Source organism: Phaeoacremonium minimum (assembly GCF_000392275.1).
Source record: "Phaeoacremonium minimum UCRPA7 unplaced genomic scaffold PA7_03_scaffold_62, whole genome shotgun sequence".
In the NCBI taxonomy this organism is placed as follows: domain Eukaryota; kingdom Fungi; phylum Ascomycota; class Sordariomycetes; order Togniniales; family Togniniaceae; genus Phaeoacremonium; species Phaeoacremonium minimum.
In genome coordinates, this window is record NW_006920969.1 from 362,332 (window position 1) to 377,797 (window position 15,466).

The following is a 15,466-nucleotide window of genomic DNA, read 5'->3' on the forward strand; positions in this document are numbered from 1 at the left end:
AGATAGCCGTCGATGCGGTCCCCGGGCTGCCGCACTGTTACAAAACCGTGGCCATCGAAAAGCATACTGCTGCTATCATCAATTACTGCATAGCCTGCTTTGGATAGAATGCCGAAGCCCATATCACACCGCCCGTCAACATTGTCCAGTGTCCTGGCAGTGCCTCCTAAATTCTCCTCTGTCTGCTCTCCATAGCGCCATTGGGCACCCCATAACGTTGTTTTACTCCGGAAATCAACGACGAAGCCGTTTGGGCTAAATCGTTTCTTATCGTACGAAAGATGAAAGCTCGGTGTGATGATTTCAAGTCCACCCTCGTTGTCTTTGATCAATGGCTTAGGTCGCTGTGAGAAATTGCGATTAATTGCAAAGGTGGAAGCGCGATCCTCAAAAATTCCATCAACTGACCATTCGTAACGGAGAACTACGTCATTGATGATTGTGAATCGATAGTTAGGGCCAGAGATTATGGCACCAGGATCTGCCACTGGACGGCTTGGGAAATCGTAATTGGGCATTTTGTCTGCACGTTCAAAATGGGAAGATTTCTTCGAAAGAAAGCCTCTGAGATCTTGGTTCTTGAGCCGCAAATTCTCAGGAGAGATTTCACTGTCATATTTCTCAATGCAATCTGCTTGAGAAGATGTTTCGTTCTATGCTGAACGATTCGGGGATTTCCTCGCTTGAATTCCTCGCCTGAATATTTATGGGGCCTAGTCAATTGTATGACAGCATGATGTTGAATCAGATTAGCGGGTAGCTGTCTCATTCACTGCAGAGATAAACGCTGTAGTACGCTTTACACGCTAAGTTCCAGAGGCGCAATCTACCATGGGCGGTGTCGTCTAATATGTCCATCCCCGCCATAGCCTTGTTGGCATTCACCAGAGATATCACTTATCAAAGATAGTCACAAGTGATTTCCTTTCTAGAGTTTGTACCTAGTGAAACAAATTGTGCGAGAGCAGAGCGCTCTGCGCTTTACGACAATTGGTTCAAACCCCCGAGTCTCAGGAGTTGTCAGTGAGTCAACAACTATCATGATATTGAGGCAATAAGCTAGCGATTTTGAGCGAGATAGCGAGCAGCAGGATAATGTGTTCGAAGAGGAGGACTAACGCAGCTACGTTATATCTTGGATCAATCACAATAGCGACGATTAGCACTCGTGCGTAGCTGAGGTGAATCGGAGATTTAAGTCTGTTTTCTGGTGATAGAGTCATAATATCAGAGCCAACTATCAAGCTCTATTCATTTTGTGATTTGATAGTTGAAGAGGCTGCCCCTTGAGAAAACAGCCTCGCTTCTTGATCTGGTCGTCGAGTACCTGGCACATATCTGTCAGCATAACAACAGAACGCCACAAGCCCTTCTTTAGGTGGAATACTAGATAATATTGGCGAGGGTGAAAGCACGAAGGAAGACGTGACATGTCAGGTGATGCTGGATGTACTTTGCATACCATAGAAGGGCTCCAGAAGTGCCTAATTAAGTAATTAGGAAAGATCGAGAGAATCGTAGATGATAAAGAAATGACATTACTTTACTCCATGTATTCAGCCTAGATTGCCCTGAGGTTTGGCTGTACCTCCAGCGAACTCAGCTTTCATGTTTGACTCAATGCTGTATGAAACTAACCCTGACAATTGGCAAGTACGATAGATGGTTTACCCCAAATCGGCAACGCGTCAGGGAATACCGATGGCTTGTTGGAAGAATCGTGACGCAACACGCGCATGAGCTGTGTTTCTCCTTGCACTTGACAAGCGGGGACGCCAGGATAGGAAATGTAACCTGTCAAATGATGCCTCCCCTCCCTCCTCTTACAATGCAGGAACTGGACCAATATCCGTGGGGTAGGCTAGTTGATCTTGTGATCTCTACCTCCTTCGATTAGAGATGAAAATTCGCTTGAATTATAGCATGGCGAGGTCGAGATTGTGTTGCAGTTGCAGACGAGCGGGAGGTTGTCGATCCCTGTGTGAGTGGGGTGTTTGAGGCGCACCTTACTCCTTGTCAGACCCCATGTCCACGTTAAACATCCCACCTCAACCCTTTCCCACCAGCGTTAACAGTGGTGATGATGGAGTGCGCGAGAGTGACGAATCTCAGAGTGCTCTGACAGGTGTTTGCAAGGGCGGGGTATTCTTGCAGGCAAACTGCAAGCCACCGCACACCCGTGTGAAGCCTGAAATGCAGTTTCAAGCGTTAGTTGAAGCTCAGAGCTAGCTTGACAAGCCACCCACCTCTCGAACAAATTTGTAGAATTCGCCATGCAGTCATTGCGGGGTTCGTGCGGGAGACAATGCTCTGCCTGTTGCTTGGACGCGGATGACGATCGCCGTGTTGTTGAGTGCATCGAATGCCGCTTCAACGTATGCAAAGCTCTGCCACTCGCGAGGCGGCGCGAACCCGGGAGAGACCGTTTGGTTCAAGCTACAAGCGAGAAAAGAATGGGAATATCATGGCCTTTTCGAGGGTCTTTCCATTCGATATCACAAGGTGTAGATATCGAACTTGAGGTACCAGATAACAACTAGTTACGTGGACTGGACCAAATAACGACGGCGGGAACAGCCAGACACATAGAGGGGTGCCTTTGCGTTTCTGATCATGTTTGAGACCAGTAGACACCCGTAACGCTGGCCCACAAACATCGAGCAGTGCCTGTGTCGGAGGGAGCGCGAAGCCTTCATCTGCGCATAAGTAACGTTAAGTCATGGCGTCAAGGTGGTACATGTGCGACGCCGACAGTTCTCTGGTATCTCCTGCATTGTGCATGGAGCGGCTGCGGGATGCGGGATCAGCATGCGGGGAGACAGCATCAGCTTGACCACCAAAATGAAACGCAGGACCGAGTTTCTGGGCTGCACGAGAATGAACCCGTTAGATGCAACCTCATGCAAGACAATGCCATTTAGACGAAAACGCAGGATCAAAAGGCCGAGAAAGTACTGCCAAGTGGGAAGCTACGGATTCTGGGGTTGTTGGCAAAGGTGTGGCACTCAGACAATTGGGATGCTCAAGCGCAATGCTGGTGGTGTCTATCGCACTTGGCGAAAGCCATCACTGTGCATGTCTCATGTAACATTGAATACCTCGTACGATCATCGAAGAGGTTGTTGATTAAACCCGCGACCTAGGGCCGAATTAGGCCTTGCTGTGGATATTCGCAACTAATTTGACTTAACGAGCAATGACGAGAGGTTGGCTTGATCCGACTGAGTCTTTCACGCAGTGTTCTGAAGAAGTGCACACTGCGTATGTGTGTGGCGGGAGTTAGAATGCGAACCGTCCGTCTGCATGTGCCCCTCTTGAGTTTGCGCTTGGATTACGGCCGAGCAAGTGAATTGATAGGGTAGGGAAATCCTCTAGAACCTATACTGTGTTGTGCAGATAGATGGTGCGACAGTCTGTGCTGTAAACGGAATTGCCTTGGGTTTTCCAGAGCTTGTGAGGTGAGACAGGACATCACAAACCAAGGCCTAGGCCCACACCGTACTGAATTTGATCAGGAAAATTCCATATCTTTTGGAGCGACGAAGGACTGCACAATCGAGGGCACTACAACACGGATGGCATGTTGGCAACAATGTGGCTGCGCTATCTTGTTTGCAATCTGGGTTGTGGCGGTCATATTGCTCTGCTGTATTGAACAGATGGGCTGGGCTAGGCTCAGCCAATATGGCTGGACCTGGACTTTGTGTGATGAGTGATGACTTGTTTAGTTTGGCCATGGGCAACTCGTCATGCTTGCCAAATCAAAACACTTGGCAAACGAAGTCGTGGCGTCTGTTCTATAGGGCCCAACACCAATTGCTCTGTAGCAGATACGGAACATCAATTGATTCAAGAAGGTGGGATGTAGATTACAGCGACTACCAGCTTTGAGTGCGAAGAAACAACTCGTCATGTAATCGGCCACCAACCCGTAAGCAGCAAGGGAATCTCGAAGGACCGAACAGAGATCGACAGCTTTACCCCTCGTTGAGGATGGTTGGGGCGGCTCGCAAATCTGCTTTACTGCAACACTCCACCAATTATTCTGTAGGATCGCTAGATGAACTGCTGATTTCGCCATTTTGCGGATCTCCCGTCAGTGGAAACCCGTGCGATTTACCAAGAGAGGCCGGCCCCTGCAGTCAATGTTGAAGGATGTTAACCGGCTTTGCGATCTCAAATGTAGAAGTGAGAGCAAGCAATTACTGATACGATATTGCGTAATCTCCCATTTGCTCTGTGCTGTGAAACTATCGACATGAAGTCGATGCTAAGAACTGGATACTCAAGTTTGAATGTCAAGTCAATTACAATGTGGCCTAGCTCATGACGAAAAACGAGGTCCGAGTTTCTGCGCTCTTCACCGCCAGAGGTCAAAGCTTTTCAGGGGTGAATCTGCACGGCATCAAGTAGAGGCCGACCATCGCCGAACCTGTTCAACCTTGGAAAGTTAGCGTAGCCTACTATCATGGTATTGAGTATTGGCACTGCTTAAGTGCTATGCTAAGACCAGGACGAGAGATGGGGATTTAGAGATCTTGCAAATCATGTACTGATGCGGAAAAGATCATGTTGAAGACAACGATGGTAAGAACGATGATCATTCTAGCGAGCAGGGAGAACACTGGCACGGGTGCCCACAGGTCAGGGATGCCGTGTTATTTGCATCAGCGCATCTCAGTTGCCCATCAAGTTTGACTCCGCCAGCGAAGTTCAATCCCTGCCGACTCATTATTTGAGTGGATCAGGTCTCAGTTGCTCAATTGTCGACTGGTCGAATGAAGGGGGAAAAGGGCCCTTAGAGGGTAGGAGCGGGACTCCATCTTGTCTTAGCATTTTGCAATACATATCGCAGTTCTTGGGCATGAGCATAGCATTCTCACTATCTTGTAATGTGCCGCACCAGGCCGCATCAGCCGGCCTTTTGCTGTTTGACTAGACTTCAACCACCTGCTTTTTCCCGGCCATTCTGTCGCAGATCGTCGGTTACTCGGTCTGTCCTGGGCAGCTGGCCTGCGATTATGTCCACAGTCGTGAGTGGCTTACAGGGGTGCGGCCTCGGAGAGCAGCCTCTGAAGGTTTAGTGGCACCTTGTTTTACAAGGCACCCATGCCGCAAATCTCCAGGGGATACTGTCCACGAGGTCTCGGGGCCCTTAATTGAGCAGCAATAAGAAGTCGGAGCGACGGAAGGTTGCACTGTTGTAAAGTGCTCGCCCTGGAATATGCTTCATGTGGCTACGACTTTTAGGTGGTAGACCTATCTACCACCCACCTTTGGGACAGGTGTGAAGTCTTAGTACCGACTGAAGTGAGGTAGCGTCGGGTTCTGTGTGTGACATGCCGCTGCTGCCGTCATGTCAAGCTAGAACCAGCTACCGTTGTGACCCCAGATCCATTCGACCAAGCCGAACTGTCTTTAAGCAATTCGTCGCCCCTTTAGTGACCATTCTTAGACTTAGACTGATGCCCTTTATGTCCACTCTCGTCTCGTGAGATTATACGTAGTCGAAGTGGAGCTGGTAGGGTCCACGCTGTCTGACAGCATACGTTGAGGTGGGCTTTGGTCAGGAGGTGCTCATATCGGATAATTTGGGCTTGCATTCTTTAACAACTTGTCCGCATGTTTCTCGGTCATTCACCTGCTCTTCTAGCCCTGAACCGCCGAAGACTTGTATCTTGACAACATCACTGACAGTAACTGAACTCGAGTTGTTGACTTGAAGACCTCGGCCTATTCGCAATTCGAGTAGCACTATCCCGGCCGAAAACCCATGTCCATGCATAATCGACGATAGAAGAGAACCGGTAGCTCCCGCTGCTCACCAGCTAACCTTCTCACCGCTTCGACGCATCACTACAAGACGAGATTCTGGCTACATGGTCTCTCAATCCGGCGCATCTTCGAATGCCGTCGCGGAGACGTGAATGGTACCCGGAAAATAGTATCCGAGAAACGCCTAATCATCGCGACGAGAGTCAATTGAATCTGCAGATGTGTCATCATGGGTCGCACGTCTAAGTTCACGTTCCCAATTCCTCATCGGCGACAACGGCCAGAGCCCACACCGTCGATATCCACCCCGCTCACGAAAGCGCAGAAGATCCTCGGCACGGGAGAAATCAGCATCAGCATCGATTCGCCAACGCTACCGAAAGACCAGTCGAAGCAATGGGAGACCCGTTCAAACTCGGGTATAAGTGTTACAATATCGGAGAGCACAGCTAGCTATAACGGGACGGAGCTAGGGACAGTTCACGAGGGACGGGTAACAAAGAGCAGCTATGACAGGAGTAGACTCATGGCAGAACAGGAGTCTGAGATTATACCACGGATACTCAATGGTGGACCTCGAAGTCCTGGTGGTCTTGGATACGACTTAGAAGATATGATTACAGACGCATCAAGCATTCGTCGGCGGCAATCTAGTTCAACCATTACCTCATTCTACGACAAGTCGAAGCTTCCTTTGTCGATTTCGCAACAAACTTCCAACTCCGCAATGGCCAAAGGCCTGCCAGCAAAAGCTAGCGCATTGCTCGACATGGATGGAACAGTACCGTCTCCGAAAACAGGGAAGAAGAAGAAGCCTGCTATGCTCGATCTTTCTCATCTCCTACCAAAGCATAAATCTTCGGCCAAAGCCCCGCAGACTCAATATGGCATGGCTCTGAGCCCGGATGCAATGTCTCGATCACCGTCTATGATGTCTGTCTCGCCCGGCATTACTCCTCCGCCAGTCCAACAAACAGGCACCAGGATACTTCGAAAGAAACTAACGAAGGAGAGCTTGAGAAGTCAACGTTCAGAAGTTTTAAGCCCACAAGACAATGGGATAGCGCAAAGGCGACGAGCTAATGAAGCTACTGGACTGCATAATTTGTATGAACATTACGAGCATGCGTCCTATCGTGATGTGATGAATGCGAAGGAGCAAATATCTCGTACCCCAGAGAAACACCAAGGACCTAATGCCAGCCGGACGCGAAGTTCTTCGACCAACCTGCTCACATCGCCCTCGAATCGTGGTGGACTAGCTCCGATGTTGCGCAAACACTCATCGAGTGGATATTTGAACGGCACGGATACACCGCTGACGGCAATGATGAAAACCCCAAGTGTCAGCTCGCCTCCTGCAGATTGTTCTGCCAGCATCTCAAGTAGACACACCCGGACGTCCAAGGCATCGAAGCGGACCGACCAAAGTTTCTCGGATCTCAATTTACAACAGAACAGTATCCTGTCTCTATCCTCGGATTCAGAAGACGACTTCCCGGAACCGCCCAAGACGGCTCTCTCCGTGCCAACTGTCAACTCTCGTGAGGACGAGACGGAAAGCAAACGGCCAAGAACATCACGATCAGAGAAAGATTCCGTGCGAAACAAAGAACTGAAGCATGCCAGCTTTGCAACAAAAAATCAATACCTCGCCATCCCAGAAAGGGCTTCCGTTGGGCCTAAACCGCCGCCGATCAATGCCCGAACAAGTTCCTTGTCGACCACTCAATCAGGAGCAACATCAGTTACGACAGGATCTTCTATCAGGTCGTCATCGCGTGTTTCAACTCTCTCTTCCGATACTTCGACCTCTCTTGCTGGTCAGTTCGGACCTAAACCGCATGCTGATGCTCAGGAAGCTCTTGCAATCACTATGATTCCTGCACAGGGCCGGCAACGCAGTTCGCCGCCCCGACAGCAACAGGCCAGCTACCGCGGTTCGGCGCAGCGATCCTCGCGGAGCAGCCAACCTACTCCACCCCTTTCGCCCAGTTCAGTCGATTTCTACCTTCGGAGCCAACATAATTCGATATCAGAAGAGACCGGAAGCATTCGAAGCTCCCAGAGTGCTGGAAAAGCCGGGCATACTAGCATTGATGGCAGGTTCATGGCCGTGACGAAGCAAGAAGAAATGCTTCTTGCTGCTCTGCGAATCAAGCGCGCTCGAATGCGTGAGACAATTCTCGCCGAATTTGAGGAAGAGATAGAGAGGGTTGACCATGAGCAAGAGAGATCGCAGTCTTCTGCGTCCATGAAGCACTCTCGTCGATCTAGCGTCAGCACAGTCACCCAAAACGATCTCCAACCACGGCCGGCCAGAAGGGACCGCTCTGCATCGAATGGCAGAACTGCTGCGGGAAGATCTCAGCCAGCGGCGGCACGATCAGATCCAACCCAACTAAACCGTTTGACTACAGGCCACAAGCACGTGTTGATGTATCTGGATCGTCCCACGCATAGCATGGACGCGTTCGACGCCGCGGAGCCGAGTCCGGATTTGAGTGACTTCATGGAATTCGAAGAGACTAGCAATTCGGACGACTTTCCTTACCGGCCTTCCGGCGATCACTCGCCGACCACGGTACAGTCCTCAAACAGCCCGGCTTCCTCGGCGGCTTTCTTAGCGCCGCCAACAAATAAGTGGAATCAAGTCAGCACGCGATCGCGCCCTGATTCTACGCCTCTTAGTCCCAAGAGTCACCCTCGACGCATGGCACTGAAAGATGAGGATATTCGTGTACGCATCCTTGAGCACCCGATAGACGCAGCTTTCCATGAGCAGGAGATGGGAATCCCACGGCCAGATTCGCCAATTAGTCCCGACACATATCTAATGGAGCCGGATGTGAGCCCGCCTTTACCAAGAAAGAAGGCAGTGAGAATCAGCGCCGTGGGCACCGGCAGGGTGGGCATGGAAGCAGGGTGGTGGGATCACGATGGTTGAAGCAACTCATGAAGTAGAAAATCTCCTATGTCAAAGCATAGCGGGAACGGCAGGGCTGCGTATCACGATACGGGAAATGGCTGATGATGGGGGCTTTTCATTTGTTTGGGAGAAATCAGTGAACGGAAAGCGTTGAAATTGGGGGCATGGGGTTTCATCACAAATCAGGCACATGCTCTCTCACTCGGCCAAAACTCGAAGTGATCCTGCGTTCGTCAAAATCCGACATGGACAGGCGATTTATCACGAGTAGGCATCTCCACGGATTGCATTAGGCGCGATAGTATTGGGCTATGTGATATCACATACTGTCTTGTCATTTATTATCCCTTATGAGGGAACATTGTAATATACCACGTCGCGTTTCAGCGACACAACTCGCTGAACAGTCCCAATATAGTCTTGACCATCATCAAATCATAAGTGCCGGTGGATCCTCTAATTCTCAAGCACATATCGGTATCGTGCCTTGCCTGCCTCAAGGTCCACAATCGCCTGGTTGGCTTCGGACATCGGGCGCTTGACGATCCAGGGCCTGATGTTCTTCTTCTCGGCCAAGGCCAGCATCTCTCGAAGCTCGCTGGGCGACCCAATACATGAGCCAGTCATGCGAACGCGGTTCAGAATCAACGCCGGCGCCGGCACATTGTAAACACCGTCATCTGGATTGCCTACCTGGCATAAGATGCCATCGCGTCTCAGTAGCGAGAGGTAGTCGCCCAATGGAACCTGAGAGGATGAAACCGTGCTTATGATAAGGTCCAGGGAGCGGAAATGCTTCTTTGTCCAGTCATGATCCTCGCTTGTTGCGATATAATCATCACACCCAAGCTTCAGGGCATCCTCTCGCTTGTTGCCCCTCCTTGAGATACCAATGACCTTCTCCGCGCCGAGCGCTTTAGCGAAGAGGACTGCAAAATGACCTAAACCACCAACACCGACAATGCCGATGGCCTTGCCTTTCAGCGCTCCCTCGCCCGTCTTTCCACCGCCGCCAAAATGTACCAACGGGCTGTAGACTGTAACGCCGCCGCACAGCATTGGCGCCGCGATCTCCGAAGGCACACCATCGGGTATCGGTACGGCAAAATGAGCCGGTCCTCGATAGTAGCGACCAAAGCCTCCCATGCTCTTGTCACCATTGAAATGGAAACCCCCGTATGTCTGGACCATTCGCGGGCAGTAGTTCTCGGCGCTCGTCGCGCAGGCGTCACACCCAGAGCAGTCCTCGCCATTAAGATCTTTTCGGCACTGACAGCTGTCCCCTTGTGCGCCGACGCCGACCCGATCTCCGGTCTTGATATGTGATACTTGATTGCCGACTCGCACGGCTACGCCGACGATCTCGTGTCCGACACAGACGGGATAGGGTGTTGGGCCCTGTCGAGAGACAAACGTTAGTATTGTATTGATAAGCATAAATCAAAGGGCAATAACGAACCCAGCCGCTTCGCAGCATGTGCAGATCTGTTCCGCATATGCCGCTGTGTGTGATTTTGATATCGACATCGGTCTCCTCCCATGCCTTTGGCTCGAAGTCGCCCCAGGCCATCTTGCCTTCAACGGACTGCTTATCGTGGCCGAGCCAGCCCTCGAACTTGTATTCCTCCGTACTGCTGGCCATGGTGATGTCGCCCGTATTTTTCGTGTGGGAAAGCCAATGGAGATTTGTGGTTCACGAGATTAGATAGAGATATGTGAGTATGTTCCAATTGATAGGACAGGGGTTTGGGGTTTGTGTTGAGCTCGGGAAAGCACTTGCGAGCTCGAAGCCCTTTAAAGGACGGGTCATGGTTGGGTCTTGAATGCCACCGACACCGCATCATGGGCGACTCATGTGTTTTTCGGACTTAACGCCGATACAACTATCGCCAAAAGTTTTTTCACTTCGAGTGGATTTGCCGTCTACATCATCATCAGCCCCATCGACTCTGAGCAGAGACTGGAATATCTGGGTTTTCGATGACGTCCCACGGGATGAAGAGATGCCGGGCGGCGAGTGGCCAATGGCACGGCTCCCATGTTCCCAGCAGTGTGGGACTTACAGACCGCACCTCGGCAGATGCCTCCTCACCAGCAGAGATGCCGGGGCTTCTCCGGCAGGACAAAACATTCTGCTGACAAACTGGCCCAATCGACCGCAGAATCTTGAGACTTGGTGACATGGATGCAACAATTGCTGCAAGCATCGCTGTGTGGAAGGTGGAGAGATATGCAACTTGCTGACATCGTACGTAGAGGACCCCGAAATTTATCGGACCCCAGACGGATGATGGTGGGCGCAAAACATCACTCATTGCGATTTTCGTACAGCAGCGATTGGCCAATAACCACATTCCTGGCATGCCCATCAGCACCTTATTCTGACTTGGTGTGTGCAAGCCAGTCTCAACCGGCTCCTGCCGAATGCTGCTGTTATAGCGCATCTTTTTTAGTTCTACCGTTGGGCGGCCGAGATTCTTCATCAGGCCGCTCTTGGTGGAATCTAATTCAGTGGACTGCCCCATTGTATCGTTAATTACGAGAATTTCACCATGGCCAACTTTCAGGTAGAAGTAGTATCGGCGTTTACCAATCGCCGAACAGTTTTCGATGCCATAGAAGGCAATTGTGGGAATCAGGCGCGAGTAGGCGATCAGCACAATCAAGCACGGTAATATAGAGACTCGTCAGTGTTAGACAAGATCTTGTCAATTTGATCTGAAATGGGTAAAAGAATGGATATCGGAATTCAATTCAAGGAAAAATGTTGCGATAGCTAGGTATCCCACGCCGTTCCAACCCGTACCAACCAATTGTTACTACACATCATTATTACTGCTACCTGACAGTGGTTTCAATGGGAGACACTATTGTACTAGTCTCCCCTTGGTCTCCAAGAATCACACCCCAGGATAATGACGAGAACACGCTAAGCCTAGAGCTCAATCGTCAGCGGCCTGACATGACAGAACAACATATAGGGGAGGAAGGAAGGTCCGTACCTACCGCCGAGCATCCGCACCATTACCAAGCAAGATGGTTACGGCCTCGTCCCAGCCTCGGCTCTGGACAACCTCCATGACTGTTCGGCCTGACTCGTCCTTGGCTTGCAGGTCGACGCCGTTGCCCTTCTCCACCAGCAGCTTAAGGATCTGGGCATCACCGTTCTCAACGGCTTGCAGCACGGCGTTCCAGCCCCGATACATCAGGTTGATGTCGGCGCCGCGCTCTAGGAGCATTTCAATGTACTCAGTGTCACCACGGAAGCGGCGAATGGCCTTGATGAGCGGCAGATGCTCACCCGGAGCATTGACGTCGGCACCGCCTTCTTCTAGCAGGAAGCGGGTGATCTCCTTGCGATCCTCACGGATGGCTGTGGTGAGAGGCGAGAACACACCACCGTTCTTGTCCTCCACGCTGACACCAGCCTGTAGGAGAAGCTTGATGCTCTCGAGCTGGTTAGCAACTACTGCCATCTCCATGACACCCTTGAAGGCGCGCGGGTTCTCCACAGACGGCAGAAGCTTCTTCAGGATGTTTGGACGCTTCACTGCCATGCAAATCGGCCAGTCTTGTCCGCGAATAGCAGGGTCGGCACCGCGAGCCAAGAGGAGATCGACGAACTCGCCGCGGTCCTCGCGAATGGCAGTGGTCAACGGAGTGAAACCCTCGGGCGCCTTGTCATTAGGGCTGACGCCGGCGTCGAGGAGGTACATCAGAGCCTCTTTGTTGTTGTGCTCGACTGCCTTCTCGATAATGCCCTTTGGATTGTTGAGATCTCCACCAGCTGCCACGACCTGTGGTAGGAGGTGGGCACGGTGGTGCGTGACGCACTTGAAACAAGGATACTCAGAAGCCATGACATTGGGGTCCGCGCCGTTCGCGAGCAGTAGCGTCACAATCTCGCCGCGATTGTCACGGATTGCGGAGCAAAGCGGCGTGTAGACACCGTCCTTCTTCGCGTTCGGGTTCACACCGGCTTTGAGTAAGACGCGTACCGACTCGAGATTATTGATGCTAGTTGCCAGCTCCATGATGCCCGGGCACTTCCTAGGCTCAGCACCTCGTGATAGAAGCAGGCTCAAGCATTGAGGGTGGTAGACAGCCGGCCAAAGCAGATGCTTTGGTCCGGGAAGATTGGGGTTCGCTCCACGGTCAAGAAGTACCGTCATGAGGTCGACACGCTGCACCGAGATAGCTTCGAACAGGGGCGACTTGCCCTCGCCGTTCTTGCCGTTCGGGTCACTGCCGTAGTTCAGCATGAGCTCGACGAGCCTCTTTGGTGTGCTCTTGTTCATCGCCTTGATGAAGACTGTATTGCCGTTGGCCATGACATGGTTCGGATCTCCGCCATACATGAGGTACAGCTGGACAAATTCAAGCTTGTTTTCAGAGACCGCCATGGCGAGAGGCGATTCAGACTCTGGGCCGGCGGAGAGGTTGGGATCAGCACCGTACTTGATCAGCATCTTCGCGCCCTCAAGGAAAGATAGCTCCGTTGCAGAGTATAGCGGTGTGAAACCATCCTTGTCAAAGCCGTTCGCATCTGCGCCGAACAGCAGAAGCAATCTTGTTGTCTCTGGGTCGCGATTCAGGACAGCTTCTCGAAGGATGTTGATTTCCGGGCCAGTGTCCGGTGGCACGCCGCGATCAAGCAACTGCTCGATCATCTTGTGCTTCTTTTGGTGGACGGCGTTCATCAAAGCAGCCCTCAAGCCCGCGGAATTTGCTCCAGACGAGTGCCTTGGTGTCCAGCGAGGTACCGTGGTGAGATCGGCCTTGATGCGCGTGACTTGTGTTGGTGCAGTGTTGTCGTTAAGCTCGAGCTCCTGGATCATGTCCTCAATCAGTGTCTCTGTCTCCGTGGTATTGATTGAAGCTCTGTCATCAAGGTCGTCATGATCGTCACGAATGTCACGAATGGTACCCTCAGGTTGAAGGCTCCCGTTCCTTGATGCTGAGCGATGGTCTCGGACTGAAACATCCCTGAGTGAGGCGTCCCGAATAGAGACTTCTCTGGCTGACACCGACGGCTGCATCACCTTGCTGGATCGTGTACTGGCGATAGACCTCGACTCCAGCCTTGAACCCTGGCGTTCAGGGTATGCGCCACTGTGATGGGTTGTGTCGCGAATGAGGTCGGATGCCGATGTCCTTTCCAGAATTGACATCGGCGGCAGTTGTGGAGGTAGCTCAGGACCATCATGTGTCGAGTGTGGCGAGCGGGAATGTAAGGAGTGAGGGCCCATGTCAACGGCGCTGTCTCTTTCTGAAATGGGCGCAGAGACTGGAGGGATTACGGTTGTTGGCCGAGTAGTGTTCATGCGCTCAAGAGCTGCAGCTAGACCAGTATAGCCAATGCCGATATTTGAGTTCGCCTTGGCATCTCCAAGAGACCACCTGAAGACTAGAGCGCTCATTCTCAAAGCATCTCGACTTTTGGCTAGAGACTCTCTCATTTTGTGAATGTTGGTGTCGGCGAACATCATGCGCCATCCTTTTTGAAGTCTCGCGAAGCCGCCTTTCTTCTCGTATTCTAAGTACTTGACAAGCATCTGGTTCAGAACAATGAAGTCGTCATTGGTTTGCCGAAATTTCTTGTCAAGCTCCTGCACCATGTCGCTCGGAAACTGGTTGTGGGTACGAGATGCCTCGGTCAGGCCGGCCTCGATAGACCAGAGGATACGACAAATATCGAGGAAGTCCATGGCAAGTTCACGAAAGCCATGAGGATGGTTCTTCACTGTGCTGAGGTATTCGAGCATGCGGACCGATATACTGTTTCCCATCATAGTCGCACGGTTGCAGAGCTCCAGGAGAGACTCCTTCCCCCTTCTTGGAGCCATGACGATAGTTTTGCGATGATTCCCGCCTAGAGAGTTGTATTGTAAACAATTGTAAGGTTGGGCGGGTCTTGGATTTCCCACCCAACCGGGAGAGTCAAATGCTAGGAAACGGTCAAGCAACACTCACGAGACACCTTCCTACGGAGGGGGGATAGAAGGGGCCTTTATCGTGGGCGAGCCCCTTCACCCGATGTCTGGCCGGGAGCCCGCGTGGCCAGGCTCCAGCAGGCATTTGCCAGTTCCATGTTTCTAGCTAACTCTCATTTGGAAGTTATGTCGTCTCGGCTGTGAGCGCACGGAACCTCCATCTGGGATCAAATGCTGAATGAGTGGTGAAAGTGATTCCTACACCTTTGATGCCAGTCACGGCTCCATAATTAGCTCCTGATTGACAGTACTAAATTGAAGGAGAAACATGGAGACCCCTCCTATAACAGCTAGTTAGGTCTATAGAGCAAAGCCAGTGGCTGCATGGTGAACGAGCCTCCGGCACTGTGAGCTCGACTAAACTCTGTCTGTTTTAATCAAGAGAGCTGGCGAGCCGCACGGTCGTTGCTGCATACTAACTAACGCTATCACCACGTGTGGCATCAAGACACTCCACTTCAGGTGTCTTGCCTCCAATCCAGTCGTCATACAACGCCGTAGGAGTCCACTGCACCAGGGATGATTACTGGCTTTCACGCATTGCCCCCGAGGCATTACATTAATACACTAAAGTAGAGTAGCCCCGGCGAGATAATAGTTAAGTCATGGCGCTATTGCCCAGCTGGCTCGTCTCGCTCGTCTTTCTTCATCGAAACAGTGGACCTTTTTAGCGGGAGCACGCTAACGGAGATACGACTCTCAGCAACATGTTGCTATTTCCTTTCCGTTGAAAGATCTGCCATGCGTATGCAAGTCAAGGAATTCGAAA

General features: G+C 51.5%; 2 protein-coding genes across 2 annotated transcripts; both read right to left on the minus strand.

Annotated features, from left to right (window-relative positions):
• Positions 1–9,160: 9,160 nt before the first annotated feature.
• Positions 9,161–10,346, minus strand: UCRPA7_1161 (putative zinc-binding alcohol protein; the record flags this gene model as incomplete). The annotated part of the gene is made up of 2 exons (XM_007913748.1): positions 9,161–10,102; positions 10,164–10,346. The coding sequence occupies 2 exons, from the start codon at positions 10,344–10,346 to the stop codon at positions 9,161–9,163; spliced, it is 1,125 nt and encodes a 374-aa protein (XP_007911939.1).
• A 1,360-nt stretch (positions 10,347–11,706) lies between these two features.
• UCRPA7_1162 (putative ankyrin repeat domain containing protein) lies at positions 11,707–14,496 on the minus strand (the record flags this gene model as incomplete). Its single annotated transcript, XM_007913749.1, has 1 exon — positions 11,707–14,496. The coding sequence occupies one exon, from the start codon at positions 14,494–14,496 to the stop codon at positions 11,707–11,709; it is 2,790 nt and encodes a 929-aa protein (XP_007911940.1).
• Between the last annotated feature and the right edge of the window lie 970 nt (positions 14,497–15,466).